The sequence below is a fragment of the Echinops telfairi genome, unplaced genomic scaffold (genome assembly GCF_000313985.2).
Source record: "Echinops telfairi isolate 266 unplaced genomic scaffold, ASM31398v2 ScPeMD7_7458;HRSCAF=8496, whole genome shotgun sequence".
Taxonomy (NCBI): Eukaryota; Metazoa; Chordata; class Mammalia; order Afrosoricida; family Tenrecidae; genus Echinops; species Echinops telfairi.
The window spans coordinates 23,252,946-23,270,329 of record NW_022111358.1 but is presented as its reverse complement, the minus strand read 5'-3'; the positions used below and the strand labels follow the sequence as shown (position 1 = coordinate 23,270,329).

Genomic DNA, 17,384 nt, shown 5'->3' with positions numbered 1-17,384 from the left:
AGGCTCTTTTTCACGGACCCCAGAATCTCCACCAGGGTCTAGGGCAGCGGTTCTCACCTTCCTCACACCGCGACCCTCTCACACAGCTCCTCATGTGGTGGCGACCCCCAACCATAAAATATTTTCGTTGCTACTTCATCACTGTCATTTTGCTACTGTGATGAATCGGGTGACCCCTGTGAAAGGGTCGTTTGGCCCCCAAAGGGGTCTCAACCCACGGGTTGAGAACCATTGTTCCAGACAGGCCCGCGGGAGAGGCTGGTGGTGAGGAAGGGCCCAAGACGGGAGGGAGGCAGGATGGAGCAGTCCTGGTCTGAGGCAGCACTGGGCAGCCCCCTGGCCAGGGCGGTGGGGCGTGTAGCGGGGTGGCAGCCCCGCGGCAGGGTGCAGAGGCCGGAGGTGGAGTGGGGGCTGAGAGTGACAAGGGTGGGCAGTTGTGGAGGGAGCGCTGAGGAGGCTGCCCGCTCACGCCCCTCTACTCTCCTCTCTCCTCCGGGGCAGCATCCTGATCCAGTTTATCTCGAACCCCTCCGCCCCCAACTGGTGGGGCTTCCTGGTGGCCGGGCTAATGTTCGTGTGTGCGGTGGCCCAGACGGTGATCCTGAACGTGTATTACCGCCAGATCTTCGGGGAGGCCTTGAGGCTCTACTCGGCTGTCATCGGTGTCATCTACAGGAAGGTCAGCTGGGGCAGGGAGGGGGGGGCCTGGAATGTTGACAAAGGCTCACAGACCTCATCCGGTCTCCTGCTGTCGCCCTGCAGGCCCTGGTCATTACCAACTCAGTCAAGCGGGAGTCCACCTTGGGGGAAATCGTCAACCTCATGTCTGTGGATTCCCAGCGCTTGTCAGATGTTGCCCCCTTCCTCAACCTGCTGTGGTCGGCGCCCCTGCAGATCACCCTGGCAATCTACTTCCTCTGGCAGGTGACTTCCTGTGTCCTGCCCTGTGTCCACTTCCTCTTGCTACGGAAGGAAGGCTCGAGCAGCAGAGAGGGGTCCGTCGAGGGGCCGTGTAATTGGCACAAGAGCTTGCCTGGCATTGGTGGGGGAGCCCTGAAGGTGTAGTGGCCCTCCAGGGTCACCGGGAGTCAGAACAGACTCAGTGGTGGTGAGTTTTCTGAGAGCCACTGTCGGTGGGACAAGAGGACCACAGGCTGCTGGTGTCTGCGACTGAGTTTGCGTGTTTGTTCACACACACCCCCAGTTGCATTGACACATAATTGACATATCCTACAAATCAGTAGTTCAACCATTCATATCAAGGGGCATAGTACAGTCACCACCACATCAATCTTCGAGCATCCCCGCCGCCATGATTACATCACCTTTAAAATGAGTTATGCAACCACAATCCATTCTAGTGTCCCTCCCCCTTCCCGCCTTCATTATTTACTCCCCAAATCCCCTTTCCCTCCGATCACCCATCCCTCACCCCTAGATGCCCTATACCCCCTTGTATCAGTTATTATCATTATGCATCCACTCCTCCTGTGTGTCACTGCTGGGAGACCCAACAGAAAACAATAGAGAACAAAATCGCACTAAGGATGAAATCATAATAGTATAAAGACAGAAATACACACGATGCATAAGAAGGAAAAGACCCCCGTCCACATTCAAAAACCCAGGGAGGAAATGTCGGTTGTGGAACCAGTAAGAGATACTTTCCCCCAGTACAAATCCAGGTCGCGTCTGCAGGAGGGTCAACTGGCCAAGGAGGGAGTTTGATCATGCAGGAGGGTCAACTGGCCAAGGAGGGAGTTTGATCAGCATGCCCAAATGACAATGGTCTCTGAGATCAGGCTGCTCCAAACTCTTGCCTTTGACTAAATTGGATCTGCCAGCCACTCGGTCCGACGGTGCCGGCACCCTTTCCTTGGGGAGGAGAGCCGGGGGAGGAGAAAGGGACTGGGAGGCAGGGTGGTGGGTGGGACTCTGGCTGTACTCATCTGTTGTCTGGACATCGGTCTCTCTGCTGGTGCGTCCTTACCTGTCACCACGGCCCGTTGTCCTTATCTGATGGACTGCAGATGACTCAGTCCTCTGGTCGCCGCACGTCCGGTTTGCTCCATCTCCTTGGCTGTCTGTGGCTTCCTGTCCATGCCCACGCTCCAGGCCGGCAGCCCTGTCTGGCTCCTGACTTGGATGGTTCGGTTCGTCTTATCTGTCAACTTGTGCCTCCTCAGAACCTGGGCCCCTCCATCCTGGCTGGGGTCGCCCTGATGGTCTTACTGATCCCGTTCAATGGAGCTGTGGCCATGAAGATGCGGACTTTCCAGGTGGGTGCCCTCAGCAGCGGCCAGGTGCTGGGGGCGGATATGCATTTACCTGCAGTCCTCAACCTGGACCTGGCTTCCGGGGCATGGGGGGCGCTCAACCACATCTGTTTGCAAACCTCCTCGAAGTCTTCAGTCGTCCCCACTGACAAGGACTAGACCACATGCTTTCTGACAGTCCCACCCCTGCCCAACTGCCCCCGAAGTGCTTCTGAAGCTCTCGCCTGTAGGCCATGGCCAACCGTCAGCCAGGTTCTGGAGGACCTCTGGGTTCCCTCTGCTAGGAGTGCTCTTTAACATCTCCCCCCCTCCCCCTTGGCCTGCCTCCTCCTTCCCCTCCCTTCCAGCCTCCTCTCTCACTCTCTGCAACGGGTGTGACTTCTTCAAGAGGCCCCGATTCCCAGTCTAAGCTTGTTTCCCGGGCCTCCCTGGGGGGACCTGGGGTCCCAAATGAGAAAGAAAATGCCGTGGAGTGCTGTGCATTGGCATGGACTCTGAGGCAATGGGTGCCAGGCCCTGAGTTAGGCTCCAGGGGCAGAGGTCCGCTAGATCCTCAGAAGGCTCGCTGTCGTACAAGGGCCTGTGTGCAAAGTGCCCTAATCAAATCAAAAGGAAAGTACAACAGGCTTTAGAACCCTGCGGGCGGGGGAGAGGAGGGAGTTAACAATAGCAGAGCTGGGCTGGGGTGGGTAGTCCAAGGGGAAGCACCTGTCAGGCTGTCTGAGCCCCCAGAGGTAGGCCTGGGGAAGGGGACCAAGCGTGCTGTTGCCTTGTGTGCAGGTGGAGCAAATGAAGCTGAAGGACTCGCGCATCAAGCTAATGAGTGAGGTCCTGGGTGGTATCAAGGTGCTGAAGCTGTACGCCTGGGAGCCCAGCTTCCTGGAGCAGGTGGAGGGCATCCGGAAGGACGAACTCCAGCTGCTGCGCAAGGCCACCTTCCTGCACGCCATTTCCACCTTCACCTGGATCTGCACCCCCTTCCTGGTGAGCCTCTCCCCTGCAGGGCTCCTGCCTCCCTCCCACTGGGCCAACCCAGACCCCGGGACCCCTGGCCATGGCTGGAGTCCAGGATGCTGCCCTCATGCCCCACCCCCCACCGCTGCCCAGGTTACCCTGATCACCTTCTGGGTGTACGTGTCTGTGGACGAGACCAATGTGCTGGATGCCGAGAAGGCCTTTGTCTCCTTGACCCTGTTCAATATCTTAAAGATGCCCCTCAGCATGCTGCCCAAGCTCATCAGCGCCATGGTTCAGGTACCAGGGGTGGACTTGGGACCTTGGGATCCAGGCAGGGCTCCTTAAGGCCAGGAGCAGGGAGGTCTTCTGGGGAGGGGGCTTTTGGGATGATGGAGGGCTGTTCAGGATCGATGGAGGTCGTCAGGACCAGGGGTGACTTGGGCTGAGAGGCGATCCAATCAGGAGCCCTCCGTTCCTACCAGCCTGTCCTGAGAGTCATGGAGGTTTGTCTTGTGGGAGGAAGCCCAGCCAAGCAGACCAGGCAGGAGGCAGTGGGTGGAGAGGGTAGGGCAGGGCTCCCTCCAGGCCTGAAACACAGCCTCCTTCAGACCAGCGTGTCTCTGAAGCGGATCCAGCATTTCCTGAGCCAAGATGAACTTGACCTTGAGTGTGTGGAGAGAAAGACCATCTCCCCAGGTTCAGAGAGCTTATCCTGGGGCTGCCCCTGCCCCAGCCCCTGCTCCAGAACATTCTCAGCTTGCTCCAAACTTCCTCGTTTTTCTCTTGGGCCCCCTCCTCCTCTCTCTGTGTTCACTCTGCTTAATTCTTTGCCCCGCCTCCCTCCCTGCTCCTTTCCAACACTCTGCTCTTCTCTCCCCTGGTACCTCAGGGCTTCCCCTCTCCTTACCCCCGGGCTCCCTGACCCTGTAACCTTCCATCCTCCCAGGCGATGCCATCACCATAAACAATGGCACCTTCACCTGGGCCCAGGACCTGCCCCCCACCCTGCACAGGTACCAGTTTCTCCCAGACCCTTCTCAGCTGCCTAAGGTGGACCCGAGCTCAGGCCCCTAGAAGCACCCAACCAAGTCTTTGGCCCAGATGTGGAAGAGCCTCAGCTTGGCAGAGTAGCAACTGGAGGCGGGGAGGTTTGGACCTCTTGGTGGAAGGCTGGGAACCCAACCCCTGTCCTCCGGATCCGGCCTCTGACTGTGCTCCTGGTCTCCTTGCCCCCAGCCTAGACATCCGAGTGCCAAAGGGGGCACTGGTGGCCGTGGTGGGGCCAGTGGGCTGTGGGAAGTCCTCACTGGTTTCTGCTTTGCTGGGGGAGATGGAGACGCTGGAAGGCAAGGTGTCTGTGAAGGTAAAGGCGGCAGGCACTCTGGGAAGGGCTTGGTGCTTGGCCCAGCCTGGGCTGAACCTCAAGGTCAGTGTCTTCCACCGCCAGGGCTCGGTGGCCTATGTGCCCCAGCAGGCGTGGATCCAGAACGCCACGCTTCAAGAAAATGTGCTGTTTGGCCGAGCACTGGACTCCAAGCGCTACCAACGGACGTTGGAGGCCTGTGCCCTGGTGGCTGACCTGGAGGTGCTGTCCGGCGGGGACCAGACAGAGATTGGAGAGAAGGTACAGGGTCCCCCACCCCCACCCCCAGGCAGCCCCATCTCCTCCACTCAGCTCAAATGCTCCCTGTCTGCCTTCGAGTCTTTGGGGGGTTTTGTTTGGTTTGCTTGTGTGCTTGTTGTGCTTGCTGTTTGTGTTTTGTGTGGTTTCCTGTATCTGAAATCGAAACCAATACAAAAGAACAAACTCACTGCCATTGGGTTGATGCCGACTCATCGTGACCCTGTAGAACAGGGTAGAACTGCCCCTGGGAGTTTCCAAGACTGTCACTGTTTATGGGAGTAGAAAGCCCTGTCTTTCTTCTGTGGGGCTGCTGGTGTGTTTGAACTGCCGGTCATAAGGATCGCAGACCAATGCACAGCCACGACACCACCAGGGCTGCCTGCAGCTCAACTTACATCCACGTTTATTCATCCGTCCACGCATGCATGCAGATAAGGCTGCTTGCTCTCATAAAGAAACAGTCCTGGAAACCCTACAGAGCAGTTCTACCCCGTCCTTTGGAGTCACATGTGGCTGAAACAGCACGCTTTCTGGAAGCTTGGTGTGCTGGACCCACGCCTACTGGGGCACGTCGGCCACAGAGCCCTGGCAGTAGAGACGACAGCGGGTTGGTGATGGGTTCGGTAGAGTGAGATGGGCGGGGTGCAGGGGGGGCACCGATGGGGGAGCTGGCTTAAGGAGAAGCAGCCTTTTTAGCCCAATCTTAACAGTCGAGGAAGAGGCGTTCATTCATCCGCTCATGAGATTTGTATTGAACACCTCTTGGTGGCATGGTGGTTATGCTTTGGGCTGCTAACCACAAGAGCAGCAGTGTGAAACCATCAATCAATCTGCGGGGAAAAAAGGAGGCTTTCTACTCGCAGGAAGAACTGGAGTCTTGGCAACCCACAGGGGCAGCCCTACCCTGTCCGATAGGGTTGCTATGAGCCAGCATCACCTCCGTGGCAGCCAGCGAACGAGTGTTGCAGGCACAGTCCCTGGGTGACTCCAGCGGTTCGCCCCCCTCCCCTCCCCCATCCAGTGGGTCTGGGGAGGAAAGGCCTGCTGATGTGCTTCTGTGACAACAGCCATGCAGGCCCCATGGAGCCTCAGTGACTCGGGGGGCGGGGTGGGGGGGCGGGGGGTGTCACTAGGAGTCCGACTCCACTCCATAGCAGGCCGTTGGTTGAGCTGAGTTTTCGCTTAGTTGCTGAACGTGCTGGCGGTATTCTAGTCTGCGGTAGCAGACATGCCCGACGCCAAGCGTCCTGAGCGTCTCAGAGGCCCAAGCTTCATTTCCTTCCCAGCGCAGAGCAGGCCAGGCGCTCCAGTGGCACCGCCGCTAAGTGCTTGGCTGCAAACTGAAAGGGTGGGGTTTGAAACACCCCTGTGGAAGTAGCCCTGCACATTGGCCCCGAGGCAGGCCGTTAACTGCCTAGCCAGGAGAAAGACAGGGCTCCCGTAACCAGACAGACTGGGAAACTCACAGGGGCAGCTCTACCCTGTCCTGTAGGGTCGCTGTAAGCTGGCATGGGCTCAGTGGCAAGGCGTTCGGTTTGCTTTGGTTTGGAGGTTCCTTGGGAGAGAGACCTGCTGATAAAGACAAAATCCCTACGGGGCAGTTCTACTCTGTCACATGGTGTCACTCGGAGTCAGAAGGGACTGCTTGCTTTGAAAGTCAGAAGCACCCCACCCCCACGTCCACACACACCGAGGGGTGCATAATGTCAACGTCACAGCCAGCACAGCTGCAGGGATGGCGTTGTGTGCGTGTGACGTCACCCCAGTACTGGCTCTCCAAGCCCCTCCAGGAGCCCCTGTGCTTGAGGGAATGCAGGAAGTTGGGGGTGGGGGAGCTCTGCTTCCCCTCTCCTCTGTCCTCTGGGCCCAGCCCTGCCTCCACCGGAGTGGGAGGTGTGAGCTCACCTCATCTTCAGCAGCTGGACAACCTGAGGGTGGTGCTCTCTGCTCTCCATCCCTGTTTCTTCCCTTAAAGGCCCAGCACCACGGACAAAGCCATTACATCTGGTCTGCAACTCCTGCATCTAGAAAGGGGGTGCTAATGATGCCGCACTGGGAAGACTGATGTGAACACTAAATGGGATCACTGCTATTATGAAAGCTGTTGGTGAACCCTATGGGGGATGGGGGGGCAGATTAATAGGCCTATTAAGGGCCTCCTGGGCCTTTCAAGAGTCTGAAGGTGGCAGGCAGGGTATCCAGACAGCAGGAGGCTGTCCTCACCTAGCCGGGAGGACTTTGAGCTAGCTACTCACAGCTCCTTCAAGGGTGCTTCAAGGGCACAGGCATATGATATGCCCTGTGTGTTGTCAGTGGTGGGGTTCTTGTCCCCCCTGGCCCCATCTGGGCCTGCTGCTCCCCAGCATTTACTCCCCTGCTCCCACCAGGGCATTAACCTGTCCGGGGGCCAGCGGCAGCGGGTCAGCCTGGCCCGAGCTGTTTACAGTGACGCTGACGTTTTTCTGCTGGATGACCCCCTGTCGGCTGTGGACTCCCACGTGGCCAAGCACATCTTCGACCAAGTCATTGGGCCAGAGGGTGTGCTGGCCAGGAAGGTGAAACTAGGGATGGGGAGAACGGGGCTACTTTGGGTTCAAGGGCCCTGGGAGAGAACTGGGGGAGGCAGAGGGCCTTGGGGGGACCAGGAGGGCTGAGAGGGCTGAGAAGCAAGAGTGGGGGTGGGGGTCGGGCCGGGGCCTGGCTGGAGGGGAACCTGTACCTGCTCACTGGCATGCAGGAACCTCCCACTCCCCCCACAGCTCATGCCTGGGGGCAGGGGACTCTGAGGACAGAGGGGTGAGAGACACTGCTTTCTCCCCAGACTCGGGTGCTGGTGACCCATGGAATCAGTTTCCTGCCCCAGATGGACTTCATCATAGTAATAGCTGACGGACAGGTGTCTGAGTTTGGCTCCTACCCAGCTTTGCTACAGCGCAATGGCTCCTTTGCTGACTTCATCTGCAACTATGCCCCTGACGAGGATGAGAGGCAGCAGGAGGACAGCAGAACCGGTACCCACTACCCCCAGCCTGCACATCCCCGGCGGCATCCTGGCTCTCTGGCTCTGGTCCCTGAGTGCCTCTGGGGCCACCAGGAATCAAGTCCCACCTCCCTGTTGTCTCAGACGTCCAAAGGGTCCAAGAAGCCAGCCCTAGCTTATACACCAGAGTTGCTTCTTGGATCCATGTGCAACTTCTAGGTCAGGTGGTCTATTTATCCACAAAGGTTTCCTGAGCAAGGACTGTGCTTCCAGGCATTGTTCTAGGCACAGACACGTTGTCGCAGTGAACAAACCTAAAAGTCCCTCCCCTGGTGGGATGTAAGGAATTCTCCAAGCTCACAGGATTCTCCAGCTCCCCAAGCAACCCCAAACTCTAGGCTGGCTCCCAGCCCCTGCCCTGAGCCCCCCAGCTGGTTACCATTCCCATTCGTGTGCACAGTTAGCAAAGCATCATTGGATGCCAGGGAACCAATTTCTGTTTCACAGCCACTCTGGGTTGCCCAGAGAACCCCCCCACCCCCCCACCCCCCGTTGGTCCGTGAGCGGCCAAGTGCTTCTCCGTGAGGCCCCCGGAGCTGCTGAACAGCACTGTGAAGCTTGCTGAAAGGAGGGAGGGCTGGAAGTCCTTGGGTATGGATGACAACCCAAAGTAAAGCAAACACAAGTCCTCACACCTGGACCCACAGGTGGCTTCACGTACAAGGTAGAAAGACTGGAGTCGTCAAGAGTCCGTCCTGCGCGGACCCACAATCCAGGCTCACAAAAAGCAGCAGCCGAGATCAAAGGCATGGCAAAAATCTGCCTCACCAGGCCTCTTGAAAGTATCGGAAAGCAAGGAGGTCACTTCGAGGACTGAAATGTGCCTGACCCAGGCCGCAGTATTCTCAGGTACGTGAGAGTTGGACATTGAAGACGGAAGAAGAACCAGAGCCTTTGGATGATGGCGCTGGGGTCGAAGGTTGAAAGTACCACGGGCGGCCAGAAGACCAAACTGATCTGTCTTGGAAGAAGTACCGTCGGGATGCTCTTCAGAAGTGAGGATGTCAAGACTCCATCTCCCACGATCAGGAGAGACCAGCCCCCGGATAAGGACCTCCGCTTGATAAAGTAGAGGGCTGTGAAAAAGAGGAGGACTCTCGAGGAGCTGGATGGGCACCGTGGCTGCAGCAATGGGCTCAAACATAGCAATCGTGAGGCTGGTGCAGGACTGGGCAACATTTTCTTCCATTGTACAACCTGATGGCCTCTCTCCGCAGCAGCAGCAGCAGCAGCAGCAGCAGCAGCAAGGTGTCTGATGCGGAGCCTGGGACACACATCCTCTTCTGTAATCATCACAGAGGTGCTGGGAAGTGGCTATCCTTATTGTCCCCATCCTATACTTGAAGAAACTCCTGCTCAGAGGGAAAAGCAAGCAAGGGGGATTTAAGCTCAGCCAGCATGACTCCAGGAACCCTGGTGGAGTAGTGGTCCCACACAAGGCTGTGGTCTGCAGTTCGAAACCAGCAGCGGCTCCGAGGGAGAAAAATCGGGCTTTCTACACCTGTGTACAGTTACAGTCTCGGAAAACCCACAGGAGGGTCACTCCAAGTCAGCACTGGCTCGATGGCAGGGAGTTTGGGGGGGTTTTGGTTGTTGGTTTTTTTGTGGGTTTTTTTGGAGTGTGGCTCCAGAGTCCAAGCTCTTAAGCATTATACTTGAGTCCTGTCCTCTGCTGGCCCTGTTGTCTGCCTTTCAGTCCTTGTGTGGTTGTCCATTCCGACCTGCTCACTGGCATGGGATCTGAGGGATTCCAGGGCTTTGCAGGGTGAGCTAGCCAACCCCGCCTCCTTCCTCCCGCCCCTCTACAGCCTTGGAGGACGAGGAAGTGCTGTTGGTGGAAGACACACTCAGCAACCACACTGACATGAGCGAGAGAGAGCCTGTCATCTACGAGGTCCGGAAGCAGTTTATGAGGTGCATCAGGGCTCCCCAGGCCCAGTCAGGTGGGGTGCAGGTGGGCCCTCTGCTGGGAGCGTGTCAGAGGCCTGACTCCCTCCCTCTGCAGACAGCTGAGCTCCATGTCTTCCGATGGGGAGGGCGTCGGGCGGTCCGTGTCCCGGAAACGCCTGCTTTCAACAGACAAAGGGGCGCTGGCAACGGAGGCGAAGGCGAAGGGGGTGCTGATCCAGGAGGAGAAGGAGGAGATGGGCACTGTGAGTGGGCGGCCTGGGCAGGCAGAGAGGGTGGGCTGGCCTACAGCTGGCCTGGTGCTGAGGGTGTCCTCTGCGCCCACCGCTGGCTGCAGGTGAAGATGACTGTCTTCTGGACCTACGCCAAGGCCATGGGTCTCCGCACCCTCCTGCTCATCTGTCTCCTGCACGTGGGGCAAAGTGCAGCGACCATCGGGGCCAACGTGTGGCTCAGCGCGTGGACCAACGAGGCCATGGTGCAGGGTGTCCAGAACAACACCTCCCTGAGACTGGGCGTCTATGCCAGCTTGGGGATGCTGCAAGGTAGGGGCGGGGAGGAGGGGGCAACCCACCTTCTCTCCGGGCTGTGGGACCCTCCTCCCACCCTGCCTTTGAGCCTCCCGGCACTATCATCACCAAGATAGCCCCAGGGCCTCCCTAGCTCCATTTAGCCTACTCTCTGCCGCCCAAACGGCCCCTCCACGCCCCTCTACATTCACCCACTAGCCCAGGTGAGCCAATCCGCTCTCTGCCCCCCACTAGGGCTCCTGGTGCTGCTGGCCGCCCTCTTGTTGGCCCTGGGCGGTGTCCAGGCATCGAGATTGCTTCACCAGGCACTGCTGTGCAACAGCATGCATGCACCGCAGTCCTTCTTCGACACCACGCCCTCAGGCCGGATCCTCAACCGCTTCTCCAAGGACATCTACGTCATCGATGAGGTCCTGGCCCCCACCATTCAAATGCTGCTCGACGTCTTCTTCAACTCCATCGCCACCCTCGTGGTCATCGTGACCAGCACCCCGCTCTTTGCCGTGGTCATCTTGCCCCTGGCTGCCCTCTACATCTACGTGCAGGTGCAACACCCCCCAAACCAGGAGGGCGTGACCCGCGTGGAGGCGTGGCTCTGGGAGGGCGTGGCCAGAGGAGGTGGGCTGGGGCACGGCTCTCTCAGAACAGGGGTCTCAAGGGAGACTGGTTGGTGGGTGGGCTCTCTGATGGGCCACCACTGCCACATCTCTGGTGGGGCCCTGGCTCTTGGAAGGCGTGGTCTTTGCGTATGGGACCCCGAGGCAGGCTGATCAGGATTTGGTGGTGGGGTCATAGTCAGTTCCTTCACCCCTTTGAAAGCCATTCCCCTCACCTGTAAAATAATCACCAGGACCTATCTCATAGGGCCACTGCAAGGAATAAAACAAGGTACACAACCTTGGCTAGCTCTGTGGCTGGCCCTGGAACTTCTTCTTGTGGCTCTGTTTCAATAAAGGATTACCACGAGCAAGCACGCACACAAACACCAGACTCACTGCCATTGAGTCCATGTCGACCCCGCACGACCCTGTAGGACAGGGCACACCGTTCCCTGGGGGTGGGCTTCCGACTGTAACTCTTTACGGGAGTAGAACGCCTCATCCTTCTCCTGCGCAGCAGCCGCTGCCGCCCTCGGGACTGCAGTCCCTCGCCAACAGATGGGGACGTGTTATCTTTCCGTACGTGTCTAAACGCTCTGTGTGTTTATTCATAGACGCAACTGTACGTCCTCACCACAGATAGTTCATCAATGTGTGTAACACACAGCTAACGGCGAAAGGCATTCAGGGGGGCTCCCAGCCTGCCCTGCAGTAGCTCATCGGGGGCTGCAGGTAATCAACAGGTGGCTGCAGCTTCATACCACACACCACCCAGCTCAGCCCAGCCACAGGTCTGCCCACCTCGAGGCCCACAGAGCAGAAGCAGGAAGCTGGCGGCAGAACCATGCTTTTGTGGGGCCTGCTTTTAGACAACGCAGGGGAAGGGCTTTTAAGGAGGTGCATCCGAAATGATCTCCTGTCTGCACACTTTGCAAACACACTGGACAGTGGTGTGAGCACATTTGACGTGGAGATGAGGGGCAATGACTTACAAGGTCCCTCCAGGCTCTCCCAGCAGAGGGTAAGGCCCCGTGCCAAGCAGGAGTCAGGGAAGCGGCATGCAAGAAGGGGCCTCGAGACTGAGCAGAGGGAACTGAGGGGAAGGATGGCATGAGTTCAGCGTGCCCCTTGAGGGTAGGGGAGGGTAAGAGCTGGGGTGGTGGGGCTGGCTGGGAGGAGGCCCTGAGAGCGGGGGTTCTCAGGGTTGGCAGGACTGATCTGGGAGCCCCCCGAGTGCTGACCTCAAGCTTTCCCCCACGCCTGCCAGCGCTTCTATGTGGCCACCTCAAGACAACTAAAGCGCCTGGAGTCAGTCAGCCGTTCCCCGATCTACTCCCACTTCTCAGAGACAGTGACTGGGGCCAGCGTCATCCGGGCCTATGGCCGCAGCCAGGACTTCGTGGCTCTGGGGGATGCCAAAGTGGACACCAACAAAAGGAGCGACTACGCCTACATCATCTCCAACCGGTCAGGGCCTCCACTCCCCCTCCCCCTCCAAGACACCGCCCCCCACCCCACCCCAGGGTCTGTGCTTTTCTGGTCCCACCCTCCTTCCTGCACCAGTCCCATGGCCTCTTGCCCGTTCCCACAGGTGGCTGGGGATCCGAGTGGAGTTTGTGGGGAACTGCGTTGTGCTCTTCGCTGCCTTCTTTGCCGTGATTGGGAGAAGCAGCCTGAGTCCGGGACTGGTGGGCCTGTCTGTGTCCTATGCCCTGCAGGTATGGAGGGGCCCGGGCCCCAGTCGGGCACAGCATTCCCTGGGTTGCTGGGTTGTGCTCCCCGTGGAGGATGGGGTGACACCAGCTCTGGCAGGGTTCACCGTGCAGAGTCGGACATGGAGGGGGGGGCAGGGGACAGGAGGCCGTGAGAGTCCAGAGGAGTATTTTTGCTTCAGGTGTTGGAGAAATGGTCTTGAACTTGGCCTCAGGGAACCAAGAGGGCACGTCCTGGCTGCGGGCATGGTCACCTGGCAGAGGTTCTGGGATAAGAGTGTGTAGGGCTCAAATGCACTTCATGTTCACTTACCTGCAGAGAAAGTTCAGAGAAGGTGCAGGAGGCCGGGCAGGTGGCCCGGCTTCCCGCTTGTGCTTTGGCAGGACGTGGAGTCCTGCAAATGGAACTGCAAAGCAGATGGTGTTCTCGGGGTCTCAGGTGGCTGGTGCCTTGAGTGCTTTCGCAAATAAAGAGCAGTCTGATCCAGACAGACCTTTAATCTCTAACTTAATGCATCTATGAATCACTCAAGGGCCTTGAGAGAACACAGGGTCTGATTCAGCCGCAGGCCCGGGGGGGCTTGGAGATCTCCATGTCTGTCAAGACTCCTTGGTACCCAAAGTGTGGGTCCATGGAAGAGCTGCAGCAGCAGTGCCTGGGAATGGGTTAGACATGCAGAATCTCAGCCAGCACTCTGCCTGCACAGCCAGCCACACAGCTGCCTCTTCACAAGGTGCCCAGGCAAGTCTTGTGCACATGCAGGTTTGAGAAACACAGGGCGAGGTGTGGTCCTTGGTTAAGTCTGGATTCTCACCACCCGTCACACCGCTGAGTCAGCTCACCAGAGGGCTCTTCTGTGGCCTTGTGCAGGCCCACCTGGATCAAAGATGGGCTAAAAGCATGAGTTAGAGGGGACTGAGCTCTTCCCCCAAATCATTGTGTGGATGGAGGGCTGGTGGGGGTGGGCCGGGAGCCGTATTCTCCCTTCACGTGACCCAGTCCCTTTGGTCAGGTGACATTTGCTCTGAATTGGATGGTACGAATGATGTCAGACTTGGAGTCTAATATTGTGGCCGTGGAGAGAGTCAAGGAGTACACTAAGATCGAGACTGAGGTAGGTACCGGGGTGAGTCCAGGCATGACTCTGGAATACCCGGGGAAGGGGACTTGATGGCCTGCCATTCTTCTCTGCCAAGACCAGTTGTTCAATGAGCTGTTGATCCATCAATGGACAGATGGCGATCCATCTGTCCATTCAACCCTTACTGAGCATCTCTGCTCCCAGATGTAAAGAGCTGAGCAAAGCAGGGCGTCTGCCCTTAAGCAGACTCTGACTGGGTGAGAGATGTTAAGACACACAAAGGGCTCTGCACTGAATGGCAAGACCGCAGGGTTGTTGCATCCACAGAGGACAGATAAGGGGGGTGGGGGTCATTGAGCTGGGGTGACCTGTAAGACCACCTGAGACTTGGAAAAGCAGGTTTTTCTGGACTAGATAAGATGGCAGGATGGGGAGGGATGAGGCAGTGGGAAGGTGATCTTTCCAACCACAGGGGTCAGCCTGGTTGAAGGAGCAGAGGGCAATGGCATAGCTATTCTTCGGGAAAGGGGCCCGTCCTCTGATTTTGTCCCCCCACCCCCTTGACCCCTTCATTCAGAAGCCACACATCTCTGAGATCTGAATGTTAGGCACCCTACTTTTACACCACCCTTCTCATCCCTCCCAGCCACGTGTCCAGGTCACGCCATGTTACAGTACTTTGTCCTTGTGGGGAGGCCCAGTCCTGGACCCTGCCTTTGTCTCTGTTCATCAGTTCTTTCTGGCCTTCCCTCCTGGAACCTGTCTAACCTTGCTTCTAACTGCCATCAACACAGTGCTCTCAGTTTTCTTACTCATCCCTCTGTCCCTCCGTGGTGCTACCCGACAAAACCCACACCCAGGGGCAGCCGCCAGTGTAGCCTCCTCGTGCCTAAGCTCAGCGGCTAATGTGTTGCTGGAGAAACTCACGACTTTTGCCACAAGCACTGTAACCACCCAGCACCCCAGGCATCCCTGCTCAGCCTCCTCGATGAGCATGAGGCCCGCTTTCAGAGAGCGCTGTTTCAAACGTCCTCCCCTCTCAGCCCCCCACAGCTCCTCCTTCCTTGCTCTCTGCTGGAGACCTTGCTTTTTGCTACTTGGAGAGAAAATAGGTCAGACGATGCAAACTCCCACAACCTCCTTGCCTCAAGACGTTCACGGCCGCCTGCATCTTCCTCATCTCTTGCTTCCTCTCTGAACACGCAAGGGCCCTCTTGTTTCACAGTCCAGCCCCACAGCTTCTTCTCACCAATGCGCAAGCCCCCGGGCTTTCTCAGTTACGCCCTTCAGTTCCTGTCTCGAGAATCTTGTCCCCTCTGTTGGGTGCTTGCCAACCATCTGCAACCATTGATGTCATCTAGCCTACCTGGACAAACTCAGCAGCCCCTGCCTCTCCCCGACCTCTCTTGTCAGCGACTGCCCCATCCCCTGCTCACCCTCGTCCTAACGCTGACTTAGAAACCAGAGGGTTGTCTATGAAGAATCTACCTCCTCATTTCCCCTCGAGCCCCAGCGCCTCCTGCCTCTAGCCAGGGGAAACAGACCATCAGCAAAGAAACAGCCCTTTATGTATGGTGATAACACGCAGGAGCAAGGCATGCCCCCTGCTGCTCTATGCAGAGTGGTCGTGGTCAGGGGAGGCCACCTGGAGGAGGGGACATTTGAGTCAGGTCCTGATGGCATTGAGGGCACATGTTAAGTGGCTGAGGGCATTCCCACAAAGGGGACAGCAGGTGTTCTGTTTGCTTCCACATTTTCACTTCCCTCTCCCTCGTCCACCTTCTGTTCCAATCACCCCACTGAAAGTGCTCTTCAGGGACCTCTCAGGTGCCCAAGCTAGGGGACACATGGTGGTCCTCATCCAACTCAGCCTCTCAGGGATGTTCAGATGGCAGGACTCTCGGTCCTGCTTGGAGCGTTCTTTCTCGGAGATTTGGGGACCCTTGCTCTTGCCCCGTCAGTCTGCTTCCAGGGCATGCTCCTGTCCAACTTCCCAACCCTCTCCATACCCGGGAGCTCCATCCTTCCCAGGAACTGCCCCTCCCATCTGGGGTCCCCTGATCCTGTCTCGTTGTGGCTGTGGTTGCTATTAGCTGCTGTCCGTTCTGCCCCCTGGTGCATATGGACCCCTATGGATTGGACCACATCATGCCATAGGGCTTTCTCCTGTTGCTGCTGCTCCTTTTATTTTATTTGTCATCATTGAGAATATACACAGCAGGGCATACACCAGGTCAGCAATGTTCCATCCTCAAACTGCACCCCTGTTCCCACCCCCCTTTCCTGAGCTGTTCCTCACCATTAATGCGGAGCCACCGCCCCTAAGGGTCCCCTCTCATCTTTCAAGTGGCCGCTGTCAGTTTGACCCTGTGGAAGTAGTTCCTAAAAGGAGCACAATGCTCAAGGCAGCCCTTCCTCGCTAACGAATTAAGCTAAACTGGGGTTTAGTGTAAAAGAGGTTGTCAGGGAATATGGTTGACTCACGGTGTTAAGATGATCTCAGGGAAATAGCTTTGGGGATTAATCTAACCTCAGTGACTCCAGAGAATTTGGATTCCCTGAGATGTTGAAATTCTGCCCTGCATTCCTCTTTCCCCTCACACACACACACCTACCCACCCCCGTTTTGGATCAGGATTCTTCTATAGTCGCGGTTCTCAACCTGTGGGTTGGGACCCCTTTGGGGGTCAAACGACCCTTTCACAGGGGTCGCCCGATTCATAACAATAGCAAAATGACAGTGATGAAGTATCAACGAAAATAATCTGATGGTTGGGGGGTCGCCACACACGAGGAACTGTATTAAAGGGTCGCGGCATCAGGAAGGTTGAGGACACTGTTCTCTGGTCTCTTCAGTGAGAACATTCAGTAGCGTCTGTAGGGTTCTCACTGGTTAGTTTGTTTGCTTTTCATCTTGGAGGTGCATCTCCAGGCCTTTCTTCCTAGTCTCTCTTTGTCTAGAAACTATTGAAACTCATAGCAACACACAAGGCTCTACTGATAGATGAGTGGTAGCTGCTGGTGAGGTGCTTGGGCTAGGAATCGAACTCAGGTCTCCTGCACGGAAGGCAAGAGTTCTACCCCTGAGCCATCACTGGCCCCATTCTTCAGACCCACCCCCATTCCAGTTGTTCCCTGTCTATACCCATGATCCTCTCTTCCTGGGCTAAAATATTCCACCCCCTCACCCTGCTACCTTCCTTCTTCCTGGACACCATCTCCCGAGACCGCTGCTTGCACTTGCTTTGCTTTTTGACTGCTGCCACTCGGGCTCCCTCTGCCTCCCTCCAGGGCTGCCTCCTGAGTGTGTGACCCGCTCCATCACACAGGGCTTCACTCTTAGAAGAGCCCTCTGGTTGAGAAAGACCTCACACTTGATTGAATGGTCTGCTGCCGCCACCCTATAATCCTCAATAATTTTTGAACAAAGGGCTTTACATTTTCATTTTGCACCGGGCTGTGCAAATTATATGGCTGGCCCTGGCTCCAAGCCACCACCATCTCATATCCAGATTATTACCTCATCTCCCTACTTCCCTCTGCCCTGCCACCCCTGGTCGATTTTCCTCTCAACCCCCAAAAGGAGCCTTTAAAACTCATGCCAATCAGTATAGCAAATGTGATGATGAAAGCTGATGGAGCCCGGCTATCAAAAG

At 57.1% G+C, this 17,384-nt stretch overlaps 1 protein-coding gene across 3 annotated transcripts in view; it reads left to right on the top strand.

The window, feature by feature from the left end:
* Positions 1-17,384, top strand: part of ABCC3 (ATP binding cassette subfamily C member 3) — a 51,349-nt gene that overhangs the window by 21,009 nt on the left and 12,956 nt on the right. For 2 of the 3 annotated variants that reach the window (XM_045299991.1, XM_045299990.1), the window contains 18 exons: positions 502-679; positions 763-924; positions 2,187-2,279; positions 3,057-3,260; positions 3,384-3,530; positions 3,842-3,929; positions 4,180-4,246; positions 4,470-4,596; positions 4,681-4,857; positions 7,245-7,412; positions 7,679-7,868; positions 9,706-9,811; positions 9,903-10,050; positions 10,143-10,350; positions 10,570-10,880; positions 12,202-12,401; positions 12,526-12,652; positions 13,660-13,761. In XM_045299991.1, coding sequence (XP_045155926.1) covers positions 502-679; positions 763-924; positions 2,187-2,279; positions 3,057-3,260; positions 3,384-3,530; positions 3,842-3,929; positions 4,180-4,246; positions 4,470-4,596; positions 4,681-4,857; positions 7,245-7,412; positions 7,679-7,868; positions 9,706-9,811; positions 9,903-10,050; positions 10,143-10,350; positions 10,570-10,880; positions 12,202-12,401; positions 12,526-12,652; positions 13,660-13,761 — 2,803 coding nt within the window. Of the gene's footprint in view, positions 1-501; positions 680-762; positions 925-2,186; positions 2,280-3,056; positions 3,261-3,383; positions 3,531-3,841; positions 3,930-4,179; positions 4,247-4,469; positions 4,597-4,680; positions 4,858-7,244; positions 7,413-7,678; positions 7,869-9,705; positions 9,812-9,902; positions 10,051-10,142; positions 10,351-10,569; positions 10,881-12,201; positions 12,402-12,525; positions 12,653-13,659; positions 13,762-17,384 lie in introns of those variants that run through there. The other variant, XM_045299992.1, reaches the window with a different exon arrangement.